Consider the following 18328-nt stretch of genomic DNA (forward strand, 5'->3'; position numbering starts at 1 on the left):
AGTTTGTCTCAAACTTAGTGTCAATAAGTTTGCCTTTTCTGTCAAAAGTTCTGGAGAAAGTTGTCCTCCTCCAGCTCCAGACCTTTTTAGATAATCATGGCATTAGTGAAGTATTCCAGTCTGGTTTTAAAATGCATCATACCACTGAAACTGCTCCTTTAAAAGTTTCTAATGACCTTTTAACTTTTACAGACTCGGGAGATTCCGCCATTTTAATATTACTACATCTCAGTGCTGCTTTTGATACGGTGGATCATAGGATTCTTATCTCTCGGCTGGAACAATATGCCTGTATTAAAGGGACAGTATTGGAATGGTTTAAATCTTATCTATCTAATTGATCCTTCTCTGTTAGTTTTGGAGACACATTATCCCCAAGGACCTCGCTCTTTTGTGGGGTCCCTCAGGGATCTATTCTTGGCCTGGTTCTCTTCTCAATTTACATGCTTCCCATGGGCTCTGTTTTAAAAATATATGGTATCTCCTTTCACTGTTATGCAGATGATTCACAGATCTACCTCCCACTGAAACGCAAATCTGTGAACCCTCTGAAGACACTGTTCGATTGTCTGGAAGATGTTAACGCATGGATGGCTTTAAATTTTCTCAGTCTAAATGAACAGAAAACTGAGATCATTGTCTTCAGCCCTAGTGACCATTACGACATAGGCCCCTTAGAAAATTATTAAAAAAACGTTTGCGAGGAATTTAGGTGTGATTTTTGATAGTAACTTAACATTCGATAATTAGATAAATAATGTGATCAAGACCAGCTTCTTTCACTTCCGCCTACTTGCCAAGCTGAAGCCATTTCTCTGCTTCAGAGACTTTGAGAAAGCAATCCATGCCTTTCTCCAAAAGTTGAATCTGCTCATCTGGACGTAGCGTTTTGTGGGAGAAACGTTTCGTCACTCATCCAAGTGACTTCTTCAGTCTCAGCTGACTGAAGAAGTCAAGAAGACATTTCGGACAATTTTATGCTCCCAGCACTGTGTAAACAGTTTGCAATTCGCCTCTTTACCAGTGCACAAAGTAAGGTCCATAATGACACGAATAAGTGAGTTTGGTGAGGAAGACCATGAAAAGTGCACTTTTGGTCAAAAATTCAGATAAACACACTCCTAAAGCTTGTGGAAAGCCTTTCCAGAAGAATTAATCCTGCAAACCATTAATTATTAAATCTACATATTAAATCATATTTTAATGGTTTAAAAATGGAATGTCACTCACGTTTATATGCATGGTAAGGCAGATGAGCGAATACTTTTGGCAATATAGATAATGCTTTGTGAAGCAAAGTTCGCTCTGACTAAAACAAGTTAACAACATAGTCTACAGCCAAAAAGCATGATAAAAGTAATACATTAAACTAGGCAATAGTTTTTTGCTTCTATAAAGTTAGAATTTCTTATTGCAAAAGACATGTTGCATGCTTCACTGACTGTCCTGTTAAATTCATTTCTCTTTTGACTTCAGCCTTGAGGTTGTTCTTTCTCTGTTGCTCTTCATCCTTTCGTTCTTGCAAGTCTCTGTTTCTCTTTCTTTGAGGCCTTCTTTGCCTTTTTCAACATGTTTACCGTGTAGTGACCCCCACAATTCTCCACAGTCATTCTGTCGATTTTCTCTAGAAGCTGCCTGATTTGTTCTGGGTCTCCCGCTTCGTTGTTGAAGACATGATATCTGCCGTAGACACCTTCAATGAGCTCTTGAAGTCGTTCATTTTTTGAGATGAATTTTTCAATAGTTTGTTTCTTTAGTTTGTCTCCATGTGTGAACAGAACCAGTGAGTATTTGGCTGCCTCTTTCCCAAAAGTACTTTGAATCATCTTCATAGTGTCTTCCTCTTCTTGGGTGAACCTACCAAGCTTTAGGACCATCAGGAAGGCATGAGGGCCAGGAGCAGACAGAGAAATAGATGTTTTAATTTTTTTTAACACTTCTTCTTCAGTCGCACTAGTGTCAAACAGCCCCGGAGTGTCAATGATGGTCGCCTTTCGACCTTCCACATCTCCCTGAGCTCTCTTGCACTCCGATGTCCAGGACGTTGGGGACAGTTCAGACTGAAAAACTTTTAGAATAGAATAGAATAGAATTCAACTTTATTATCATTGCACATGTCACAGGTACAGGGCAACGAAATGCAGTTTGCATCCATCCAGAAAGTGCTTTAGTCGTGATATAGATATATTACAATATAAATTAGCAATAATAGAGATGTGTAAGTATATTACAAAAATGGGTCTATTATGGTATGTTATAATGTACACAGTGTGAAGTATGTTATGAATATTCTATAACTGTAAGTATGTACAGGCTGTAGTGAGTACAAGCTATGTACAGGCTATGAACAGGATATAAATATGAAATAAAAACTATACAGAAATCTGAGATATACAGTTATACAGAATGTGAACTATGTAAGTTATAAACAGTTGTGGGATTAAAATTATCGTATGTACAGAATGATTATCTACACAGAACTATACAGTAGTGGTAAAGTGCTAGTGGTTGTGGGTGTGTGTATATTCAGTCCATGAGTTTAACGTGGGTCAGATGTCAGGAGGCAGAGTTCAGGAGTCTGACAGCTGTGGGGAAGAAGCTGTTCCGGTACCTGGTGGTCTTAGTCCGGAGGCTCCTGTAGCGCCTCCCAGAGGGCAGGAGGGTGAAGAGTCTATGTGATGGGTGACTGGGGTCTCTGATGATTTTCCCAGCCCTTTTCAGACACCGCTTCCTGTAGATGTCCTTTATGGCAGGAAGTGGTGCTCCGGCGATGCGCTGGGCAGTTTTCACGACCCTCTGCAACGCCTTCCGGTCCGAGGCAGAGCAGTTCCCGTACCAGACTGTTATACAGTTGGTCAGGATGCTCTCGATGGTGCAGCGATAGAAGTTCACCAGGATGTCTGAGGACAGGTGGTTCTTCCTCAGAGTCCTCAAGAAGAAGAGGCGCTGGTGAGCCTTCTTGACCAGCTTGGAGCAGTTGGTCGTCCAGGTGAGATCCTCGGAGATGTGGACTCCCAGGAACTTGAAGCTGCTCACACGCTCCACAGCCGTCCCCTTAATGTGGATGGGTGGATGTGGGTCAGCATTCCTCCTGTAGTCCACGATGAGCTCCTTAGTCTTCTCGGTGTTAAGCAGCAGGTTGTTTGTGTCGCACCACTCAGCCAGACGATCCACCTCCTCCCTGTAGGCGGCCTCGTCGTTGTCACTGATGAGGCCAATCACCGTGGTGTCATCTGCAAACTTAATGATGGTGTTGGAACCATCAGCAGGTCTGCAGGTTCTTCCTAAGATGCTGTTTCCTGTAGCACTCTTCCCTCCTCCTGTTTTTCCCACCAAAATAATTCGGAGTTCATCACTCTTCTTCTGCTTCTGAGAACCTGCAGACATAAAACATAGGATCATCTGTTTTTCTTTTTCATTTTTTTTCTTTTTCTGCTGTCATTGTATAAAATATTGAACTTTAGTGTAGATTGTGTACAGTGTACAAGTTATTTGCTCACCATCACAGTGTAAGATAATAGCTGGCCTTTCCAGACTGTCAAGCATCCAATATTAAAGCAGAATTCTAAGAGACTGAAAGACGATGTCAATAAAGTAACAAAATATGAGCACATAAAGTGGTGCCAACCCTCAACATTTTTATTTTAACCTTTGACTATCTACCAGGTCGTGTAGGGATCAGGAAAGTATTTTACTGCTGTTGTTCGTGATCATCATCATTGCCATTGCATTGATGGCATGGTCTGCAGTGTTGACGTTGTATTCAGATGTTTAGGCATATTGTCACCCAATTAGCCTTTATTACAGGTGCAGTTATAACCACTTTAAACTGTTGAGTTGAATCCATAATGTTAAATGCGTTTGAATGCTTTTTATAATCTTAAATGTTTATATGCAGATTACATTGCATTATATGAAAGGCTCACCTCTAAGTATAGCCTATGCTAAAGTCCTGACAGGAAACGCAGGCTTTTGCAGAGCGTGCTTGCAAAAATGAAACTAAGCAGAGGGGAAGTGACTTGGGGCCTGAGCAAAGGGCCTGAATCTATTCAGTTTGCTTGGTAACAGATGACTCAGAATACGTCAGGAAGTAGACTTTTAAAATGTCTTGGTTCCTCTGTAAAGGGTGCATTTTTTGGTTGCTATTTTGAGGAGCTGTTTGGATGATGCTATTTGAGTAACCAGGTTATTCATTATTATCTTTTATTCATTTATATCTTTTGATTAAGCTTTTAGTAGTGGTTCGTAGTGGCTCTGCTGCGCCTTTGCTGTGTGCCCTCCTTTACCGTCCTCCTAAGTTTAATAAGGATTTTATCAAAGAGTTTTCAGGTTTTATGGCTGGAATTGTTCTTAATTTCGACAGTTTTTTAATCCTTGGTGATTTTAACATCCATGTCTGCTGTGACTCTAAACCTTTGGTCAAGGACTTTTTAAATATTATTGACTCTTTTAACTTGACCCAGTGGGTTACCGGTCCCACGCATGAAAAAGGTCACACACTGGACTTGGTGCTCTCCCATGGGCTGGATGTGTGCATCACGGAAATATCCGAGTTGCGCATCTCTGATCATCTTCCTGTGTTGTTCACTCTAACGCTCTGCGCTGCTCGGTAGATAAGCCGTACGCTCCAGCGCGCAAAAAGCGAGCGCTTAATGGTCTAACAGCGCCCGCTTTTTCTGCTGCCTTTATGGATTCTGGAATAATGAACTCCAACTGTAAAAGTGTTGAGGACCTTTCGGACATTCTTCATTCTACCTGCACTGATATCTTGGACTCTATTGCTCCGCTCAGGACTGTGCGCGCTAAACATTTATCAGAGCCATGGTTGAACGAACATACGCGCTCCCTCAGACGTGACTATAGACGCGCTGAAAGGAGATGGAAAAAGGACAGATTGCACGTTTCCCTACAGATTTTAAGGACTCGTCTTTCTGCTTACCAAGAAGCTGTAAAAGCTGCAAAGACAAAGTTTGTCTCAAACTTAGTGTCAGTAAACAGTCACAGGCCTCAGGTACTTTTTAATGTCCTTAATCGCTTTCTTAGTTCACGTGATAATGCTGGAGTCATTTCTTCACCAAGCATGTGCGATGATTTTTTAGCATTTTTTAATGACAAGATTCTATCGATTAGGGCTCTTGTCTCGTTGTCTGCTGCTTCAGATCCTAGTCTTTCTCCTGTGTGCTCAGCTGTCTTAGAGCAGTTTGATCCCGTCTCCCTTAATGACTTGACTGCGGTAGTTAGTAACCTAAGATCATCACACTGCCCCTCTGATTGTCTCCCTCCAAGCTTGCTTAAAAGCACTTTTAATACTGTTGGGCCTTTTATCCTGAGATTAATTAATATGTCCCTTGCTACAGGCTGAGTCCCATCATGCTTTAAACAAGCTATAGTTCAGCCTCTTCTTAAAAAACAAAATTTGGACCCAACTGTTCTGTCCAATTACAGGCCTATCTCAAAGCTTCCCTTTCTATCTAAAGTCTTGGAGAAAGTGGTCTACCTACAGTTGCAGGCCCACCTTGATTTTAATATGATCTCTGAAAAATTTCAATCTGGTTTTAAATCACTACATAGCACTGAGACGGCACTTTTAAGGATTTTTAACGATATTCCTTTAACTCTGGACTCTGGCAGCCCTGCTGCCCTTTTATTGTTGGACTTGTCAGCAGCTTTTGACACGGTCGACCATGACATCCTGTTATCACGGCTAGAATTTCATGCTGGCCTAAAAGGATCTGCCCTACAGTGGTTTCGGTCCTATTTGTCAGAAAGGTCTTTTCATGTCAATATGGGCCCCCACAACTCCAAAATAGCCCCTCTTAAATACGGTGTACCTCAAGGCTCTATTTTGGGCCCTGCCCTGTTCGCACTCTATTTGTTGCCATTGGGCTCCATCTTCTCGCGGTACAGCATCTCATTTCATTGTTTTGCTGATGATTTACAGATTTATCTACCTTTAAAAGCAGGGTCAGACCATCCCCAGCTCTTATTACGCTGTCTTGACGATGTCAAACAGTGGTTGTCACTAAATTTTTTAAAGCTAAATGAAAATAAAACTGAGGTTGTCATTTTTGGCAACTTTAATCATATCGACTGCACTCTGGGCGCCCTTTCCTTGTATTGTAAAACACATGTAAAAAACCTCGGTGTCTACATTGATGGTTCTTTTAAATTGAATAAGCAGGTGAGTGCAGTAGTTCAGTCCTGCTTTTTTCAGCTAAGACAGCTAGCCAAGGTAAAGCCATACCTCCCGGCTAACGTCTTTGAGCGTGTTATTCACCTTTTTCTTACTTGCAGATTAGACTACTGCAATTCATTGTATTATGGTCTAGATCAGGCCACCATCCATCGTCTTCAGATGGTTCAAAATGCAGCTGCTCGCCTGCTAACTGGTACCAAACGGAGAGAGCATATAACCCCAGTTTTAGCTTCTTTACACTGGCTTCCTGTCTCCTACAGGATCCAATTTAAAGTTTTACTTTTTGTTTTTAAGTCACTTAATGCCCGAGCCCCTCCTTACCTGTCTGAGCTCCTCTCTGCCTATGCTCCAGGAAAAACCATGAGGTCTAGCTCAAAATTAATGCTGTCCATCCCACGGACTAATCTCAAATCCCGTGGTGATAGATCCTTCTCTGTGGCAGGTCCCAGACTTTGGAACAGTCTCCCCTTAAATATTAGATCTGCACAAACACTTGAGCAATTTAAATCATTACTAGACACATTTTTATGCCCTGGCTTTTAACACACTATGATCCAAGCATTTTGGTCTTATTTGAATTAGTTTTAGTTATTGTTTTAATTCTTTCATTGTCCTATTATTGTTTTTTTATTGTTATTATTGTATTACATTGTTACTTTTTATTGCCATTTTCATATTGTTAAGCACTTTGTGCAGCATCGGCTGTTTGAAATGTGCTATATAAATAAATTTTGACCTTGACCTTGACCTTGAAACTGATGCATGTAATGACGTATGAGGGGGCGCCAGAAAACCTACCCTGATGTTATAAAACCATTCCTGTGTAGTTTTGGGGTGGAGATCTACAGCTGATGTTTTGGAGTGTACATCTCCCCATGCGTGTTCATTAAAATCATCGTTTGACTTAACCCAGCCGGACCAGCGTTGTTATTTTGGAATTCCTCCTATATCCCTCCTTAATATTTGAACCCTAACAGTCGCCTACAACAAATCTAGTGTTACGTAACTGACCCTTATTTTCTCAATAGAACTTTTACCTATTTGGAACATCCAAATGGAAAAAAAGAAACTTTAAATACAAAAACCATAATGCAGCAATGTAAGCAACTTCATTTAAAAGATAAGTTTTGTTTTCACCCCACAAGAACATGCTAACTTGCCTCTTCTTTTAAAACATGCTGTGTGTGTGTGTGTGTGTGTGTGTGTGTGTGTGTGTGTGTGTGTGTGTGTGTGTGTGTGTTTATAACCCTTCAAAGGTCTGTTTGAGGTTTAAGCCTTGATACGGTGGCCCCTAGAGTCAAAGCACGTACAAACTAAAAAACACGTACAAATTCTGAAGCACTTACAAATTCCAAAGCACATACAAACTCCGAAACATGTACAAACTCCAAAACACAACGGAAATGCTCCAGGACGCTAGGGGCAGTGTTGAGCTCGATTTGCAAAATAAACGGCAGGTTTGTCGCAAACACATGAAGTTGGGTACCAAAGGAAAACACCTGCAAGGATAGAAAAAACACGCTTTATAAGAAAGATAATGTGCAAACTGTTGTGTGTTTGATTTGTTTTTAATTACTATGAACGCTTGGTTTATGGTGGAGTCAAATCTGACATTACCACAGTGTGCTTTGCTCAGGGAAAAGCTCAACACTGCCCCTAGCATCCTGGAGCACTTCCGCTGTGTTTTGGAGTTTGTACGTGTTTTGGAGTTTGCACGTACTTCGAAGTTTGTACGCGTTTTGTCTCTAGGGGCCAACATACCTTGAGACCCCTGCCCAGACTAGGGCAGGGATCTCAAACTCAAATGAGCTGGGGGCGACTGCTAGCACTGTCATCTCAAGTAGTACAAAAACAAAACAAAACAAAAAATACACAGATAATTTTTATGAAAATTTAGGGTTTTTTTTAATTTTAAATATTATATAACACAAAACTGCAAAAGTGAGTGCAAATCTTTTTTCTTTACTCTGAGACCCCTGCTCTAGGGCAAGCACTGATAGCCAAAACACAACAACCATATATCCAAAAGATGAACAACGGACATTTTTGAATTGGGTTCAGGTCATTTAAATGGTGACACATATTTCAAAATAAATGAGTTTGTTTCATTTCAAACACGAGCATCAGAAGAATTAATTAGAATTAATCAAGAACTTTGAGTTGAATGTGCATGTCTACTGATGACCAACATCAAGGCAAAATCCCCAGAACATCAGAGAAAATAGTTAAGAAATTTAACATAGATAACTACATCTCTCCTAGAGCTCACATGTCCACGGTTATGATATATAGTACCAGTATGACTGGCTGTGCCATGTTTGGACTTGAACCCCTGTGAGCTTGAACAAGCTTAGAATGACACTTTTTCTATCCAGTCTGACAAAAAATACAAAAGATTCCCAGAACAGAATTCATATAGATACTGATGTTCCATTAGTGATTGTAATCATTTACAAATAATAGCGAAGGTAATAACAGTTGAATATCTCTCACTTGTACATGTTCAAATTATTTCTCTAAGTATTAAAAAGTGATAAGGAAAGTCTTTTTCTTTATTTGTGCAAAAACCTTTCTTAAGATGCAGTTCACCAAAACTGCCAAAATTTTCCTGGGGAATAATTTAATCCTCCAAAATCTTCATTGTATGTGGCAGCGATCTGAGACTCTCACTGCTAAAGCACCAACTGTAGCTCCAACAGCTGCTCCAGCAGCAATTCCAAGCACACCTCCAATGGCAGCACCACAGGCTGTTGCAACAGCTATTGCCGGTGCTGAAGTGAAGTCGTTTGATTTTTCAGCTCTGGCTCTGGCTTCACACTGATATCTCATATGCACCTCGCGCTCCTCTCTGGTGGCCCTTCCTCCATATTTGGCTCTCAGTTTATCAAGCTCTCTCTTAGGGATGGGTATTGAAAACCGGTTCTTGTTGAGGACCGGTTCCCACTGTTTCAATTCCTTGGAATCGTTTGCCATTTTTGCAAACGATTCCCTTATCGATTCCAGTCGCCCCGAATGACGTCACCACGTTGCGGAGCGTCGGAGCATACCTGGCAGGAAACACGGCGCCTAAGCGGCTCAAACGCTCAAAAGTTTGGTTATACTTTACCAGAACGGATGACAACAGGGCAACTTGCAATACTTGCAAAGTAGATATTTCATTTAAGGGAGGAAACACTACGAATATGCAAAAGCATTTGCTCACAAAACACGCGATGAACTTAAATGAATGTCATGTTTTTAATTCCGCTCTGGAGTCGTGAATCTCAACCCAGCAGCAGCGGTTTGCACGTCCTCTCCCGTTAAAGAGGCAGGTAAATAATCAACTAACAGTGCATTTGTGATCGCGATCTGCTTTATTACAAAACCTGCCATTACTGTGCATTTAGGTGACCGTGATGAGAGAGACAGACAGAGTCTGGCTGGCGCTCGCTGGCAGTTGTCGCTGCAGTCCACCGGTGGCGTCTCTTTTCAGGCCCGAATGTCACCGAGCAGTGACTAAGTTTGTGGTAAAAGCCTTGCAGCCATTTGCCACAGCAGATGGTAAGTGAATGTGTTTAATTGTAGGCAAGGACATTACTGAATATTCTTGTGTAATTGCTACAGAATAATTTATGTTATACTTTGTTATTGCTACAGAAGAATATTTATTTTATTATTTTACATTTACAATTTTCCCCAGGGACCCTGTGACACCCCATTGAAGAGCCATAGGCTGGATCTCTTAAGATCTCACTGTTGGGTTTATAAGGCCATGTTACTCCTAAATTTCTTCTTGTTCAAAGAGAAGATATAAAACAAAATTCTAAGCTAATCGACCTTAGTGTTCTCCTTTTTAAAAATAAGAAGAGAATCGATAAAGAATCGAATCGGTAAACAGAATCGAAAATGGAATCGGAATCGTTAAAATCTTATCAATACCCATCCCTACTCTCTCTGCTTCTGTGCTTCCATCTCCTTCAGGAGTCGCTCTTTCTCCTTCTCTATGGCTGCCTCTGCTTTCATGAACATTGCATTGGTATAGTAACCTCCCCCATTAACTGCAGTCATCTTGTCAATTTTTTCCAGGAGCTGAGAGATTTGTTTGGGGTCTTTGATTTCATTGTTGAAGACATGGTATCTGTTACCACACTTTCAAATGATGGCTATGAGATCAGGACTTTCTGAAATAAAGTTTTCAATGGTTTGCTTCTTTAACTGGTCTCCATGTGTAAATAACACCATTGTGTATTTTGCTACATCTTCACCAAAGGTGGTCTGGATCATCTGAACAGTATCCTTCTCTTCCTGGGTGAACCTGCCCAGCTGAAGAACCACAAGGAAGGCATGAGGACCAGGAGCAGACAGAGAGATGCACATCTTGATCCTGTTCAATACTTCTTCTTAGGTGAAATTCGTGTCAAACAGGCTTGGAGTATCAATGACGGCAACTTTTCGACCGTCAACATTCCCCTTTGCCTTCTGGTATTCAGATGTCAGAGAGGATGGTGACAATTCTGATTCAAAGGCCTCTCTCCCCAGGATTGTGTTTCCTGCTGCACTCTTCCCCACTCCCGTCTTCCCCACAAGAACAATCCTCCTTTCATCTGGATCCATGGCACCTTTGTACCCTGTTGGACAGAAACACACTGTTCATCATACAGTGCTTTGTTGTTCAGGGTGGCGTGCACATGCCAAATGCAAAAAACCTCTTTGATATGCTGCTTAGAGATGGTGGTGAATCTTCAAGCTGAACCAGTGAGAACCTAATAAGAATCAATAAGATAACTGATAAGGAAATTCTGACATCCAACACACTGTAAAAAAAATTGTAATATAAAAGTATTTTACTGTGTATTTTACGGTTTTGTACTGTTTTTCTAGAATATCATTAAATTTACATAAATAGACTGTGATTTTTAAATGTCAAATGTAAAATAACATAAAATCACTGTAAATGTAATAAAACATAATTTTCTTGTTTTTTAAATATATTTTTCTGTACATATGCATATTTAGATTGTTAAAATACATTCACAAATGTATCATAATTTCACAAATATTTGTCCGTTATTTGAAAGATTGAACTGTTAAATTCAAATGTAATACTATGGGAAAATATATAAAATGATCTAAAATTAATGACAACAATTAATAATTAAAGGAGTATTTGAATTATAATTTTGCTGAAAATTTTATGTCATCTAGCTCTGTTTCAATAATTCAGAGGTAAAAAGTGAAAATATAATTAATAGGAATAAAAACTAAAAAAAACATATAAAACATTGCACGGCCACACTGGGCTAATTATATATTTAAAAAAATAAATGTAGAGGTAGGAATTGCAATTAATATAAATCTCAAAGTATTCACAACATTCCTGAACAGAAATAGGACTCTGCACCTGGGGTAGTTTACTGAGATGGAAAAAGGCATGGAATCCCTAGCTATGAAGGCAAAGCACGTCGTCTGTCAGTATAAGGTGCAGTTAGTATACAGCTAGACCAGCCGCTATCTTGCTGGCTAGCAGAGTTGTTGTTCGCTAATTTGTTAGCTGCCAGCTTTCTGTGAACACAGCAGTTGCTACGCGGATAGTTTCTACACCGCTAATACCCGTTAGGCGGCCCTCGACGACAGCTGCCACTGATGCATTTGTCTCAATGGGAAATTAAGTATGCAACTTAAGAGCTAATAGGCGAGCTGTTCCACTCTAGCAACACACCTGCACTCCTGTAGAGAGCTCGTGCGCACCAAGATGTGTTGAGTGATGAAGTGAGAGAAATAGGAAATAGAAGTAGCTCACTGTGCTAGCTTTGCCCTGTAAAATGTAATGGACATGTAAATTATAAGCCAAGTATTTCCTTTTATTTTGTGGAAAGGAAGTAGGCTAAAGCAGCTGAGGCGAATTATTTGACTAGATATAAACGTACATTGCATACATGTATTTGGATTTTGGCAGGTTTCATGATTCTTTTTTTTTTTCTTCCTCTGCAGATTAGTGGCGTGAGTTCTCAAATTTATTCAGTAAGCTGTAAAGGTGAGTATTGTGCTGCATTTAAGAATGTCAAAAGCTTACACTTGTCGCAGTTGTGGTGCTTTAATGTAAATGTTTGGGCACCCATGGTCAAAATTTCAGTTAATGTCAACAGTTAAGCAAGTGGAAGATGAAATAATCTCCAAATGGCATAAAGTTACAGATGACATTTAATTTTAAATAAAATCATTTTCATATTTTTTTATTTTTTTTTAAACAGAAAAGGAAAGGGCCCACAGCAAAAGTTTGGATACCTTGCAGTTAACTGGGGGGCCCAAACTGCATGCCAGTGTATGTAATTGATATACATCAGTTGTAACATTGCAGTTAGTTGTTTGAGTTATGTGTGGACTTGTTTTTTTGTCCCCTTGTCTCTTGTTCATGTACACAACAGGAAACTCTACTTTGGCAGCTGAGCACTTCATGTTATCTGTGGACCAGGCCATTGTGAATGGCCATATCACTATCTTCAGCGACGCACTTATCCTGATGTTTGGCTCTTACTACTGCATGAACATTTCTTATCCAGTACCCCAAGCAGCAACCTTGTAATTCTTGCAACGGTAAGGCGGCACCAGTCAATTTTATGCATTGAAACATAAGAATGATGAGACAGTGAAATCTAAAGTTATGCAATCCAAATCAAATCATCAGATCTCCTTTCATTTCAACAAATAATTAATAGCTGCGTTTCAGATGGCTGTCTCTGAAATAGGACTGGGCGATATGACCCAAAATTCATATCTCGATATTTTTTAGCTGGATGGCGATATACGATATATATCTCGATATTTATCGTATAAAGTAAGAACAAAAAGAGAGTTCTTAGTCAAAGCTGCGTCCCAGATGTCACACAGGCACTTTTATTAACATACAGCCTAGATGTACATAAAAAAATTACTCAAAAATAAATTATGAGCATTTATTAAATAATAATGCTCCATAAATAAAAGAAAACAATGTTGTTTTTGTGCATAACAAAAAGCTCACAATTGTACAGTCAAAATGTAAACTAAAAGACGCTGAGCATAATAACAAAGAGACAGATTTCACAGCTGTTTTATTCCCAAGTTATACTGCGTGACTGACAGCCTTGAGTTTGAAATCCGCTTCGTAACCATATCTCTTAACAGGTGCCATTTATGGTCCTTATACACACACAATATGGTAATATTACGTTGAAACACAGTACATATTACTCCGCGGGTCTCCAGACTACGGTAGCCGTAATGCTCCGACAATCCATCAAGCGGTGCAGCGCCGTAGCTTACCAAAGTTGTACCAAAACATTTTTTGACAGATTGCTGAGCACCGTGTACCACATAAAATTGGTTCGCAGTCATCAAGCACAACTAGAATTCACACATAAGGCTTTTGAGAAAATGAAAGGATTTTAGGCCGTGCAGCCCCTGTGGGCGCAGTTAGCTCGTTAACATGTTGACGCCGTCCAGCCCCACGCACGGGGCGATGCGCGGTAGCTCGTTAACGGAGATTTGCCGTGTCTTATCTTGTCTTTGCCTGCAGGTGAAGCGATGGGGGAGGGGGAGTTGTGTTCAGTGAAGGAGAGAGGCGAGGCCGAGTAACGTTGCGTAGAGACAAAAGTGGACGAAAGAGAGGCAAACTTGCGGCTCCATAAGTATAATTATAACGTAACATATACTATATCGATATAAACGATATTGTCACATCTTATATCTCGTATAAAAATATATCAATATTTTTAAAAAACTCGATATATCGCCCAGTCCTACTCTGAAATATCCTTGATTCATGCTCATGTCAAGTTATAGAAAGAGACCTTTGAGTAGTAGATGTTCACAGATGTTTCACTACCCTCAAACAGTATTTGGAATAGAGACTCACAGGTTAACCAATCATCTTTGTATCACCCCTCTGTGCACAATGACCTGCATGTCCAAACACGCACTCAAAAGCAAGCTCAATCTACACTTAGATTCATTGCAAACATAAAAAACACATACAGTCCAGTCCTCAGTTTCTAATGAAGTTGTTTTTCATTCGACAGATGCCTTAAGATAAACCCCGACAAGGGATGCAAAGTGGAGCGGAACGGGTCTAAAAAAACCTTGCGGTCAATCCAAAGGTTCTGACATTGATCACCAAAATTGCGGACTATGAGTGGAGAGCATAAAAAGTTCTTATTCTTATCCTGAGGATAACATAATCTGGTGTTCAGTAGCACTGGTCTCTGGTTCATGGTCAGTGTCAACAGCACGGGTGGCCCGCTTGATAGGGGAAAAGTGAAATATAGGCTGCAAATTAGGGATGGGTACCGGTGTCCGGTGCCATTGTGGAACCGGTTCTGACATAAACGGTAGTAACCAGAACAAAAAGCAGCGCACAATTCGGTGCTTCATGTAGGTGCTTCTTTTCCCTGAGAAATCTAGCCAGTCACTTCCTTTCCAAGGATAGTAGGCGGGCCCAGGTACGTACGGGTTTTTTTTTAGAGCAGAGCTAAAATGCCGAAGCTGAAGCGCTCGAGAGTGTGGCTGTACTTCACAGCAAAAGATATAAACTCAGCAGACTGCAACAAATACTTAAAGGTAATAATGTGCAAAGGAGGTAACACCTCAAATCTAATGAAACACATGGCGTCGCATGGCGTTTTTTTTAAAAGCCGAGAAATGCACCGCATTTGATAACTTGCAGCAAGACATCACACCGAGCACATCTACTGCGGGTGTGGTGCCTGTTCTCGAGTTAGCAACATCCAAGAACCCGAAGAGGAGAGAGTCGCCCTAGCCCTGCCAGTGTAGCAGAAATGATAACTGATGATGATGATGGCAGCAGCACCCGTTCTTCTCTGGGTGAGTATCTTAATGTTGTTCGTGTGCAATTTAAGTTGAGTAAGCTAACCACGTTATTACATTAATGCATGTAAGGTGAACTAGCAAACACCGTCGTAGTTACATGTGGCTGTCTTCTTGTTTGATGGCAGATACTCCCTTCACCCTGGCCAAAAAGGCTAAAATGACCAAAGAAAAAGTGGACGAAATTCATAGGGCAGTGACAAAATTTATAGTCAAAGATCTCCATCCATTTTCAACGGTGGAGTCACCATCATTCAGGTGAAAAATGTTGTATTACTCTTACATAAAAAAATAGACTGTATAATACTGTAAAGGTTAATATGTTCTTAGCTGCTTAGCTTTGTAAGTCTTCTCTAAATATTATAAGTAAACTATATTTGAATAAAAGGTGAGCTATATGTTTTTATTTTTTATCTGGAAGAAAAAAATTAATGAAAATTCAAATGTATTTTCTGTTTATTCTGGGAACTGGTTTATATGTTTTATTTATTTTATCTGAAAAAAGAATTAAATTTCAAGTCAAAAACACTTTCTTTTTATAAATTTGTTTTTTGTTTTGTTTTGTTTTGTTTTGGGTTTTTTTTTAATTCAGGGAGATGTCCACTGCCCTTAATCCAAGGTATCAGCCCCCATCGAGGGATGATCTATCCAACACACTTGTACCTGCTTGGTATTGCGTGGAGAAAAGCAACCTCATCCAGAATTTGGCACAGGTTAACAAGGTCGCTATCACCTGTGATGGATGGACCAGTATTGCTCAGGACCATTTCCTCACAGTGACTGTTCACTACATCTACAAAGGCAAAATGAAGCAGAATGTGCTTAGCACTGAAGCAGTTTATGAGTCACAAACAGGTCCAGTTGTCGCTAAAGAAATATCAAGTGTTGTGGAGCAATTTCACTTGGGAGGGAAAATAATTGCTGGCACTGTAGACAATGCCTGCAACATGGATGTTGCTTTGAAAAAATTGGACTTTTTAAAAGTGGGATGCTTTGCTCATACCCTCAAAAGGTGTATGACATTCCTGCAGTTTCCAGCTGGTGTGCCAAAATCCGTTCAGTTGTGGTGTGGCTCAAACGTTCATCCTTGAGCAAAACTGTGCTCAGAGAAAAGCAGCGAATCCTGAGTAAGTAGCGCATGCAGTTACATATCAAGAAGTATTGTTATTCATATTACCTTTTTTATAGTAATTTAAAATATGTTTGTGTCTATCTGTGCTTTAGATTTGCCACAGCATAATGTAATTCTTGACGTTAAGACGCGCTGGAATTCTCTCTTCCTAATGGTGGAGAGATTTATGGAGCAGTTTGATGCAATCCAGGCAGCTGCTCTGGATCTACGGCTGAGGAAGCCTATTGAGAAGGACAAGTAAGTGAATGACATGAGCATCACTTGCAAGAGCTAAATTACGTCAGTTACCTTTAACATTGTGAATATTTTTCAACAGGCTAGAAAGGTTCATGCACACCGATTTAATGAAGGCAGAGGAGTTTATTAAGTGCATGCAAGTCCTGTACACGTCAGCCATGTGTGTGTCAAGTGACAAGTCACCCACATGCAGCCAAATCATCCCCATCCTGGCCAAGCTGGAGGCACATTTCAGACGATGTGATGAAGACAGTGTTTTCACCTCTTCAATAAAAGAGAAAGTCTGGGGTAGTCTGCAGAAAAGATATCAGGTATTTGCAGACAATATCAATGCGCATGAAAAATAGGGTTACCTTTTTTCAGTATCAGCTCCTATGTTATATCTTCTTTTACTTAAAGGATGAAAACCTTCAGAAATTTCTGAAGGAGGCCACGATGATGGACCCATGTTTTAAAGGCAGGCTAGGTGGTGAGACAGCTACTGACATCTGGGACAGGTTGGAGAAGGCAGCAGTTGCAAATGCCACAGCAGCAGTTGCACAGGTATTTTCATTGTGTGTGTACAATCTTGTCCTTTTGCATCATGATGTAGTTTCTATGTTGAAGGAATGCTCTTTTACTATCTGTGTGTCCATAGCCTCCCACTGAGGACCCCAAAGCACACAGCGAGGTGGATGATGCTGACATGGACAAGCCAGAAAAATATGTAATTTCAGATTTTTTCTAACACAACCACTACATTCTAAAAGTGATCTTTATTTATTTTGCAAACCTCACACATCTTTTTTTGTTGTTTTTCAGCTAAGTAAGGTCCAGAAGTCACCCTTAGAAAAGCTGTTTGAGGATGAAGACAGAGAGCTTCAACAGGCTGCTTCTCAAGCGGGTAGAGTCCCCTCAATCACAGAGCAGGTACAGAAGGAGCTTCAAATATACAAAAGACTGCCAGGAATTACCTCTGGACAAGACCCTGTGGCCTGGTGGTGGAGTAAGAGGGATACACTCCCCAATTTATCTGCCCTATCAGAAAAATACTTGTGTGTCCCAGCCTCATCAACGCCTTCTGAAAGAGTTTTCTCTTGTGCTGGGCATGCCATCAGCCAAGAGCGATGCCGTGTAGCTCCAGAAAAGGCTAATATGATTATCTTCTTGCAAAAAAACTGCTAAACATCACAGGTTTCATGACAAAGTTTGTGTTTTCAATTGTTTAAGCACTGGTTCCAACCAAAGAAGTTATGTTTTATTGACAGAAAGGGCTAACTTTGTTATCATTTTGCTTAAAAAAAATTACTGGGAAAAATAAAAACATAAGAGGTTTTTGGACGAAGTTTGTGTTCTTTATTCTTTAAGTTCGAGCACCGTTTAAGCACCGGCACCGTTTCAATTCAATTTCAATTCAATTCAATTTTATTTATATAGCGCCAAATCACAACAAAAGTCGCCTCAAGGCGCTTTATATTGTACAGTAGATAGCACAATAATAAATACAGAGAAAAACCCAACAATCATATGACCCCTATGAGCAAGCACTTTGGCGACAGTGGGAAGGAAAAACTCCCTTTAACAGGAAGAAACCTCCGGCAGAACCAGGCTCAGGGAGGGGCGGCCATCTGCTGCGACCGGTTGGGGTGAAAGAAGGAAAACAGGATGAAAGACATGCTGTGGAAGAGAGACAGAGATTAATAACAGAGATATGATTCGATGCAGAGAGGTCTATTAGCACATAGTGAGTGAGAAAGGTGACTGGAAGGAAAAACTCAATGCATCATGGGAATCCCCGGCAGCCTACGTCTATTGCAGCATAACTAAGGGAGGATTCAGGGTCACCTGGTCCAGCCCTAACTATATGCTTTAGCAAAAGGAAAGTTTTAAGCCTAATCTTGAAAGTAGAGATAGTGTCTGTCTCCCGAATCCAAACTGGAAGT

At 40.4% G+C, this 18328-nt stretch overlaps 1 protein-coding gene, 1 long non-coding RNA gene and 2 pseudogenes across 2 annotated transcripts; 2 read left to right on the plus strand and 2 right to left on the minus strand.

Annotated features, from left to right (window-relative positions):
- The window catches only part of LOC116324209, a 10837-nt pseudogene extending 6266 nt beyond the window's left edge, over nt 1-4571 (minus strand).
- Nucleotides 4572-8833: 4262 nt separating this feature from the next.
- On the minus strand, nt 8834-10789 carry LOC116324208 (annotated as a pseudogene).
- A 4221-nt stretch (nt 10790-15010) lies between these two features.
- LOC120434937 lies at nt 15011-16039 on the plus strand. The gene is made up of 3 exons (XR_005609438.1): nt 15011-15034; nt 15166-15295; nt 15630-16039. It is a non-coding gene; the product is annotated as an uncharacterized LOC120434937 (long non-coding RNA).
- A 10-nt stretch (nt 16040-16049) lies between these two features.
- LOC120434935 (E3 SUMO-protein ligase ZBED1-like) lies at nt 16050-17703 on the plus strand. Its single transcript, XM_039603610.1, has 6 exons — nt 16050-16164; nt 16262-16406; nt 16486-16717; nt 16806-16949; nt 17044-17112; nt 17208-17703. The coding sequence occupies exons 2-6, from the start codon at nt 16321-16323 to the stop codon at nt 17568-17570; spliced, it is 894 nt and encodes a 297-aa protein (XP_039459544.1). The 5' UTR covers nt 16050-16164; nt 16262-16320; the 3' UTR covers nt 17571-17703.
- The last annotated feature ends 625 nt before the right edge of the window (nt 17704-18328 follow it).

The sequence above is a fragment of the Oreochromis aureus genome, linkage group 19 (assembly GCF_013358895.1).
Source record: "Oreochromis aureus strain Israel breed Guangdong linkage group 19, ZZ_aureus, whole genome shotgun sequence".
In the NCBI taxonomy this organism is placed as follows: domain Eukaryota; kingdom Metazoa; phylum Chordata; class Actinopteri; order Cichliformes; family Cichlidae; genus Oreochromis; species Oreochromis aureus.